We start from the raw sequence: 10,234 nt of genomic DNA on the forward strand, positions 1-10,234 counted from the left end.
TTCGAAAAGATTAAAAAATAACATCATAATTATTTACTGAACCCTTAAATTAGTCAATTATATAATGAAAGCCATAAAAACAGACAATTAATCGCGATAATCGGCATAATCGCCAAAGCCCTAAAACAGACAATTAATCACAATAACCGTGACTATTTTTAGACAATTAATCGTTAGCCAAATTTAATAATCGTGACAGCCCTAGGTACAATGCACTAAATTTCAAAAAGATAAACAGGCAATCTATGTAGAAATATTCTTTTGATGTTTATGTATTGATGTGTAACATCTGTGAGAACTGCTGAGGCATTTTAACACAACAGAGCTTTAAAAACAAATGATCCCAAGATGGGCCAAGTTAGAAATGTGTTTAAACATGTTTCTGTTGTCGTGTCTCTTTTTTTTTCTTTTTCGCTGTGCTCTGAGGAACTGTTTACAGGAAGTGTGTATGCTATGAGGGGGAAGAAGCCTGTGTGTGAGACCAGGAGAGAGAGAGAGAGAGGACAGCTTACCCATGTTTACTGTCATCATCCGGAAGTGACCCTAGTGAACTCGAGCTGAGCGCTCGACTCCTTTCATCAGGGAAAATCTCCACTCTGCAAACACAACATATACAGAGTCAATTAGTAAATTAGAGACATAATTAACTTGAAATACTAACAAACAGACGAAAATGGTACAACGAAAACTTACAAGCATCTGCCAATGCTTCAACATCACAGAGGATTTACATAACATTCATGGTTCAGTGTGTCTCCACCCAACTGCAAAATTTACAGAAAATGACTCAAGTTCAATGACAATGATGATTTTTGATGATGAAATGTATTCAAAATACATTAAGAATACATTATAATATGTTAAGAATACAATTCCCTGCCCTGATATTATAAAGAGAAAAGCCTCAAAAAACAATCTTAAATTATTATTATCATTTTGAATTCTAACTATTATAATTTTATTATATTATATTTTTAATTTGATATTTTATTATATTATTTTATTATATCTTATTATTTATTAAAACATATTTTTCCAATATATACAAAGTTCATATCATAGAGAGGACACCTGCAAATATTACAAATTACATTTACAAATCAATATTTTGTAATACTTACAAAAAGAAAAGGAAAACAATATTTTAAAGGTATTTAAAATTTATTTTGAAAATGATTATTAAGATTTGTAGACATATTTATAAGGAAAATATGTTATTCCTTTTGGTTTGTGGTTTTAAACCAGATTTTTAAAAGTCACTGGCTCAAGTATATCTGTACAAATCACCTGCCTCAATTAAAAAAAATCATCTTGGGATAATTTCACACACAATTAATTTTTTTCCCAGAAAAAATTCTAAGAAAATTTGATTGTTTGTGATATGGCCCCTTTAAATAACACATTTGTCACATTATGTCACAGTGCAGTTCTATTCATAACGGCCCACTGTAAGTAAATCATAACTGGCTATAGACAGTGTGTCTGACTGCCAACAGCAAACGCAGCCATCATCTCCCAGTCTTATATCATGTCATTCTTCAGATGAGAGAGACACTCGTGGTGTCTTTGAAGACAGAAAGTGCCCTCTTGCCCTTGAGACATTGTTAAGCCACATCGAGCAGGATAAAAGTGGAGGGAATGCTAAAGGTAGCGACCACGGAGCTCTTCAAAGATGAGTCGGAGAGCTTTTAATGCCAGACAGCGAATCTGTCACCAGCAGCCACAGGCTAATCTGAGAACAATTTTTCGTATTCTGACACATGAAAGGCAAGACAATGAGATAATTTTTTTTTTCTCCATTTATAATTGTCAGCTTCATGCAACAATATTGACAAGTCGCCCGGAGATACCACAAAAAGAAGAGCAATTACGGTCGTCAGAAAAGCACAAAAGAGCCCTTAACTCAACAGGGTCAAAGTACAAGAGTGCTAGCGACAAGGTTCCGAACATTTGCACGGAAAATAGCTATACAAATTGGAGCAATCTGTGTCTGCCTGTAAAAAAACTGAGCCAAATATAGCGGCGGTGCTGTGGAGAGGCTGTTCTCTCTTGATGGCTCTTGTAGTGATTATGTCAAATTAACTAGCTGGAAAAGATGAGTCTTGCGTAAACAGCACTTTCTGTGGCTGATGGGATGTGATTTCAAAAGCAGCTGAAGTTAAAAGGGGTTGACATGACAAGCTTCTGTCTAGGGTGTCATATACAGTACTATACGGTTAAAAAACATCAGGCATGATGTAGGTAAAATGTAACTACAACATGATTCAAGTAACTTTTTCTTTATTAACCCTCTAGATAAAAATTTTTTTATTCCAAGTGCACCACACGTGAACTTGTCAACATGATGTAAATGTTAAACAAATCACTTGTTATATATCTTTGCAGAAAAGATGCATGAACTACAACTTCATCTTGTACAAACTTGTCTAATACATATTATATGTTCAGAAATAATACAAGGAAAATGCTTTAAAAAAAATTCTCAAAAGTCGAGGTAATTCAAATTCAAAATGACTGAAGATATAACACCAGTAGACTATCATTAACTATAAATGTTCTTTAAAAACGAATGAACAGCAGCTTTCAGCCTGTCATCATGATGCAAACATGAAATATCATCCATACAGTAGTAGTTATTTTCAGATTTTCATATGATTGCACTGCTTTTCAATTCTTTTCTATGTAAATATGGGTGCGTTTGACTGTTGCGCTCGCGTCTCTTGCAGTGTCTCATGCATGAAACGGCATTCTAAAAACGCGATGCTCAAGTTAAAAGAAGTTCAACTCCCATCTTCTTGCATTTTTTTTCTATTCCACTACTTGCATTGCATCTTTATCAAAGAGTTGACAAAGAGAACCAAATGACACAAATGACACGAAAATATATACTATATATGTCATTTATTTATTCAGGAAAATTATGTAATATAACATATCTGTGAGTGGCAAAAAAATTTGAATCTCTACACTGTAAAAAATGACCGTGAATTTAACGGTAAAAGACTGTAAAAATGCTACAGTAAAAACCTGTTAAATGGTTAACGGTAAATTCCCCTACTATATACGGTGAAAAACTGTATTGGGCATTACATGTATTGGACATTAATTTTACGGTAGTATACCATTTTTGGAAGTGAAAAATACTGTATAATTTACAGTGAATAACCGTAAATTGACATTCCCAGAATTCCCTGCGTTACATTTCAAACTTGATGTTTTTTTTTGTTGAAATAACTGTTTCTTCTTCAGTTTTGTATATTAGGGTTGTGTGTTAGACCTAATGTTGTTAAATGAATGTTTATTGCATTATTTCAGTTTCATGTGTGTTACCATGATGGTGTTTGGTGTTTGTGTGAATGACACTGTGCACCTTCTATATATTTTATTATTTAAAAGCTGCTTGTGATGGGCTTTGGTTCATCATGTGACTTTCTCATCACCACCTGCATTTGGTGGTTATCAGTGTATTACAAAGGTGCAAAACAGCTTTCAGTGCTTCAATAAGGTTGGTATATTAACATTATATCAGTTAATGAAATTACGGTATTTAACTGTAAATTTAAGTTAAAACTGTAAAACCTAAAACGTTGCTACCATATTTTTTACGGTAAAATTCCGGCAACCACAGCTGCCGGTTTTTTACCGTAAATGTTACGGATTTTTTTTTACAGTGTAGGATTAGCTGTTAAGTTGAAGGTGAGATTAGAGTCCATCTGTTCAGAGGTGTTTTTAATCAGTGAGATGACTATCAGGTGTCAGTGTGTGCCCTGTTTTATTTAAAGAACAGGGATCTATCAAAGTCTGATCATGGTTGTGGAAGTGTATCATGGCACGAACAAATGAGATCTCTGAGGACCTCAGAAAAAGAGTTGGTGTTGCTCATCAGTCTGGAAAAGGTTACAAAACCATCTCTAAAGAGTTTGAACTCCACAAATCCACAGTCAGACAGATTGTGTACAAATGGAGGAAATTCAAGACCACTGTTACCCTCCCCAGAAGTGGCCGACCAACAAAGATCACTCTAAAAGCAAGACAGGTAATAGTCCGCGAAGTTGCAAAGGACTCCAGGATAACTTTTAAGCAACTAAAAGACTTTCTCACATTGGCTAATGTTACTGTTCATGAGTCCATCATCAGGAGAACACTGAACAACCATGGTGTGTATGGCAGAGTTGCAAGGAGAAAGTCACTGCTCTCCATAAAGAACACTGCTAGCTGTCTACAGTTTGCTAAAATCATGTGGACAAGCCAGAGGACTATTGGAGAAAGGTTTAATGGATGGATGAGACCAAAATGGACATATTTGGTTTAAATGAGAAGCGTTATATTTGGAGAAAGAAAAACACTGCATTCCAGCATAAGAATCTTATCCCATCTGTGAAACATGGTGGTGGTAGTATCATGGTTTGGGCCTGTTTTGCTGCATCTGGGTCAGAACGGCTTGCCATCATTGATGGAACAATGAATTCTGAATTATATCAGCAAATTCTAAAGGAAAACATCATGACATCTGTCCGAGAACTGAATCTCAAGAGAAAATGGGTCATGCAGCAAGACAACGACCCCAAGCCCACAAGTCATTCTACCAAAGAACGGTTAAAGAAGAACAAAGTTAATGTTTTGGAATGACTGGGTCAAAGTCCAGACTTTAATCCAATTTAAATGTTGTGGAAGGACATGAAGCAAGTAGTTAATAGGAGGAGGAAACCTATCAACATCACAGAGTTGAAGTGGTTCTGTACTGAGGAATGGGCTCAAAATCCCACAAGCCGTTGTGCAGGACTGATCAGCAGTTACAGGAAACGTTTAGCTGCAGTTATTGCTGTAAAAAGGGGTCACATACTGAAAGCAATGATTCACATACTTCTGTCGCTCACATATATGTAACACTGGACCATTTTTCTCAATTAATAAATGGCAAAGTATATATTTTTGTCTCCTTTGTTTGATTGGATTCTCTGTCTACTTTCAGGACTTGTGGGAAAATCTGATAATCTTTTGGGTTATATTTATGCAGAAATCTATTTAATGGGTTCTAAAAGGTTTAAGCAGCACTGTATATCGCAGGCAATATCAAATTAAGCATTTATCATTTTAATTTCATTTTATTTGTCAATTAACACCATGTCAGTCTCACTACTTTCATGGCCTCTCCCTTTCAAAAGACTTGAAACTATACACACACAACAGAAACATTTTAATAGCATCTCTGATTTTAAATTTAATAGCAATAAAACATTAACAGTCTAATGTTTGATTCATTTCTACTAAAACTGTCCGTTAATGGATTCAATTGATTCAAAACTCATTGATTCAATGATTAATTTGCCTCACTACTCAAAAAACATTCACTGAAGTGCCATTTTTCAAACATTTAGTGAAACATATGTAGGCAAATATCGCCATTTATTACTATGTATTGTTATAATGGTGTATATCATTAAAGATCATTAAATATCATTCTTCATTTTGTTCATTTAGCCAAAAGCAACAATGAAAGGAAAACATGCCGCTTGGTGCAGAGATGTTACTGCTTTTCTAAATTATTGTACAATTTTCACCTGGCTAATGATAAAACATGTGAAAAAACACTCACAACACCCTAGCCTCAAGATGGCAAGTTCTGCTTAAGATCCACTCACATTTACTTCAGAAAACAGCTGCCATTCTGTGAACTGAATACATCTTGTTTTCTAAGATTTTGTTTTTTTAATTGCGAATGTCCATATCTGACTGTCACATATGTTTATTTCAATAATGAAAAACTGACGCTGAAGATGCTATCTTGCATCCAAAACAAGCAAAAAGACTGCAAACGGCTGAAGTTGCAAACACTAACTTTGTGCCCTATACGTTTAATTACAGAAAGTCTCTGATAAAGGACTCTTTTAATAGTGCAAAAAAGAAAAGAGGTAATCGCTTCACAGACATTCCTTAAATTCCTTAAAGAACACAAGTTACCAGTTACTACTGGAGTTTGGCTCAGTGGGAATCTAAACTCTGCCACACCTCCTCTCCCTGCATATCTTAAAGCGTCTTTTTCAGTCTCTAAGCCTCATTCAATGCTCTTTATTTTTCCCTCTTTGTTTCTAAAGCTTGCATGGTCCCTGAGTTTCTGCAGAAACAGTCAGCACAAAAAAATGTCCTGGGCTCCTGACAGAAACACAAAAGGGTTTGCTGTAAGTTTCCAGAGCTCAAGCCAAGACGTATGCTTAGTGCACACTAGCGGGGCAGAGCAGCACACAGTGAGTGTACAGCACGCAAAACACACAAGATCCCAAAGATCTCGGAGACCATTTGAGGAAGGATATTTGGTAGAAGAACACACACACAAAAAAAAACACTAATGAAAAAAGTAACAGCATGTTTGTTAATGAGATGATTACAAACTCTTCTTTTTTCACCTCATGGTCATATAAATGCTGGGGGAAAAAACATACTAAAAGCATAAGACTTTTTTAGAGGCAGACAAAAGAAAATAGCTGCCAATTATAATATATTAGAGATGCACATTAATTCTACAGAATCTCTAGAATGAAATAGATTTGCCAAAGATTACATTTAACACTTGGTGTTTTATAAGTGTTTTTTTATTAGTGTTTTTAAAGATTAACTTTAAGTGAATGTTAGGTGATCTATTTATTTGAGCATGCACAAATAAATATCCAATATGATACAGAAAAAATACTTTTTTAAAATCTGTATTATGGACTAATTCAAATAAATATCACATTTCAATGAAACAATTTTTTAAAAATACTATTGAATAATAAACAAACCAAGAATGTTTATATTTAAATTTATATATTTACATTTATATTATAATTTATATGTTTAAATTTATATTTTGCATTATAATGTACAGTATGAAAAAAAGGATATTCGAGAACACGTTTTAAATTATTATTGTTTTTAAAGATTAACTTCAAATGAGCATTTAAAAAATATCTAATTTGGGCTGATTCTAATACTCATAAAATATGTTAAACTATTACATTTCAATATAATATTAAAAAATTCAATGAATCACATACACTCCAAGAATGTGTATAAAAACAAATAAAAGTTTTCATTTTATATTGACTTTAACAACTCCTGCTTGGCAATCAAATGCATAAATGTCTTTATTAATTAAGATAATTAAGTTATCAATCACTGTGCCAGCATCTGAAAGCATCAACTATGTCTTTGTTTCAATGTAGGAGCATTGCATCGTGGGAATCTCTTTAGATTCGAGGGATAAGTACTGTCACGTCTCCAATTTGGCACCTCAAAATCCATTTAAAAAGGAACACACGCGAACACACTGACCTTGCGGCTGCTATAAACACATTTAAGCACTGAGGGACTGGCGTGCTGCCAAAAAGCAGGTGGCCTTCCAACATGGCGGCGAGCATCTCGCTAAACCCCTCTGCCCTCGCTGCGTCTGGCACCAACCGCCAGCTCTCCAGCCCATCTGCTCGCTCACTCCATGCAGTACGAGAGCGGCCCGCTTACCCATGCACCCACCGCACAACCTGCCATTCATGCCACACACGCTTGACGCCAACTCTCTAGATCGGTCTGACGTTCTGTCAAACCTCCGTTTGCTGAAGCCTGTGTAGCTTGGCTTGACTCAACAATGATTTCAAGTTTTTTTTTTTTTAAAGCCACAGCATGTGTGAACTCAATGAAAGAGCAAATGGGAAACAGCATTTAGTTAAATGTAGTTAAATTAGTTCAGTTTAGTGACACTTTCATTACTGTAACAGATTCAGGTTGTCTGACATTCACCGCTATCTTCAAGGGTGGACATTTGGCAGGAATGAAGTCGGCTTTCATGGTACGTTCTCTTCAACATATTACATCACTCCTCCAAATAAAGTCAAGCCAAGGTGAGCCAGATTGTAGGGTATTTCCTGCTTTTCCATGAATTTTGAGGACAGCTCACCAGCTGCAGCTCCTAATGGCTTGAGAAAAGCTCATTGATTGTAATTGAACACACGAGCAGAACTAATGTGAAACTGCATCTATTTGTAAAAGGTTTAAGAATGGCACGGTCAATTGCAGCGAAACTCAATACTAGCTATTTTGTGGCCCATGTGACGTTGTCAACAGCAATATCACAAACATATCTTCTTACAGTGTTAATATTTGGTCAAAAATACAGTAAAAATTGTAATATTGTGAAATATTATTACCATTTAAAATAACCGTTTTCTATTTTAATGTTTATTCCTGTGATAAAAAAGCTGAATTTTCAGCAGCCATTATTCCAGTCTTCAGTGTCACGTGATCCGAAATCATTCTAATATGCTGATTTGATGCTCAAGAAACATTTTAATATTATCATTGTTGAAAACCGCTATGCTGCTTAATATTTTTGTGAAAACATCATTAAAAAAAAATCAGGATTCTTTGATGAATTGAAAGTTCAAAAGAACAGCATTAATTTGAAATAGATTTTTCAATTTTACATTCTAAATATCTTTACTTTCAATTTTCAAATTAATTTATCCTTGTTGAATAAAAGTATTTTAGATGAGCTTTGCCATCATAAAACATAATGTTTAATATCACTGTTCAATGTGATTTTTTTTAGCAAGCCTCAAAATGAGTATGCATTTTCAATATTGTACATTATAATGCCTAAATTAGCTCACTGGTATGGTCCAGACTTTCAATAGTAGTGTACCATATGACTTATAAGAAAATTAAGAGTGTAGCTAAAGAGATCCTGCTTTGTGGCCCCTGAGCTTCCCAATGTCGAGCATACAGTTCTGCATTAAACTAGGAAATAAAAGACATGACCTCAACGTTTCTTGCCACAGAATGATGTAATGTACCTGCATGCAACTGAATGAAAAATGTAAATGATCAAAAAAAGGTTTGAGAGGAAACCATGTGGACAACAGAATGAAATGATGTTGACTCATAATTAGGGTTGGGTATATCCTTTTAATTTTATCGATTCCGATTCCGATTCTGCTTATTATATTCTGTGTGTATATGTATGTGTGTGTGTGTGTATGTGTGTGTGTGTATATGTGTGTGTATGTGTATATGTGTGTGTGTGTGTGTGTATGTGTATGTGTGTGTATGTGTGTGTATGTATATGTTTGTGTGTATATGTGTGTATGTATATGTGTGTGTGTATATGTGTGTGTGTGTGTATGTGTGTGTATGTATATGTTTGTGTGTATATGTGTGTATGTATATGTGTGTGTGTATATGTGTGTGTGTGTGTGTATATGTATGTGTGTGTGTGTGTGTATGTGTATGTGTATGTGTGTGTATATATGTATATGTGTATGTATATATTTATCAGTCTGGCGAGTAAACAAAAAAATTTACTAGCCAATGGCGATTCAATTGCCAAGGTGTTCGTAGAGGGCTGTAGAACTGCATTATTCTGGATAAATTTAGTTTTTTTTTCTTCTTTTTTTTCCCCAATGGAAGTTGTGGTTCTCTCATGATTCCGAAGAAAAAACATTAGACAACTAAACAAAATCCCATGTAATTTATGAACATGTAAATTACTCACTTAAGATGTACTTGTTTCATTACTGGATGAATCCGAGTTCTTGAACGAATCTCTTGTGATTCAAAGACAAATACATTTTAACAGCCCCTTTTCGCCACCTACTGGCGTAACAATGTAATTGATAATCTTCATTTGAAGCGTCAAATTATTTTCAAAAGGTGATTTATTCTATTTTAATCGCTACCATACACATCGTACACACAGTTTATATCTGAACTATAAACTTTTATCCCAGTACTTCTGTGATTTGAATGTTTGTAACACAGAAATAATGATACTGTGTGGCTGAAAAGACTGTGCTGCTCTCTTTAGGTCAATGGCAGCGCGAACGCAAATTTAAATGTTCAAATCACACTGGTGTAATCGTGCTCTGCACGGACGAACCAACAAGTGATCACAACATTGATTGCACACGTCAAAGGTTGAAGAATGAAACAGACGAATCATTGTAATTTAGGAATAGAATCACGTTGGTGATCTATTAAAGGGGTGGTTCATGGCGATTTCACTTTTTTTAACATTAGTTAGTGTCTAATGTTGCTGTTTGAGCATAAACAATATCTGCAAAGTTACAAAGCTGAAAGTTCAATGCAAACGGAGATATCGCCTTTTAAAATTCTGGCAGTTTAATGCCTACAAAAACGGTTGGTAGGGACTACAACGAGCTACTTCCCGGGTTCGTGACATCACAAACCCAGATAAACCCCACCC

At 34.9% G+C, this 10,234-nt stretch overlaps 1 protein-coding gene across 1 annotated transcript in view; it reads right to left on the reverse strand.

Annotated features, from left to right (window-relative positions):
• Window positions 1–10,234, reverse strand: part of LOC107758305 (mitogen-activated protein kinase kinase kinase 3-like) — an 83,105-nt gene that overhangs the window by 53,656 nt on the left and 19,215 nt on the right. Inside the window, exon 2 of the mRNA XM_016576020.1 lies at window positions 513–596. Within this exon, the coding sequence (XP_016431506.1) occupies window positions 513–531 (19 nt within the window). The 5' untranslated portion in view covers window positions 532–596. The remainder of the gene's footprint in view (window positions 1–512; window positions 597–10,234) is intronic.

The sequence above is a fragment of the Sinocyclocheilus rhinocerous genome, unplaced genomic scaffold, assembly GCF_001515625.1.
Source record: "Sinocyclocheilus rhinocerous isolate Xijiao unplaced genomic scaffold, SAMN03320098_v1.1 scaffold142, whole genome shotgun sequence".
NCBI lineage: Eukaryota > Metazoa > Chordata > Actinopteri > Cypriniformes > Cyprinidae > Sinocyclocheilus > Sinocyclocheilus rhinocerous.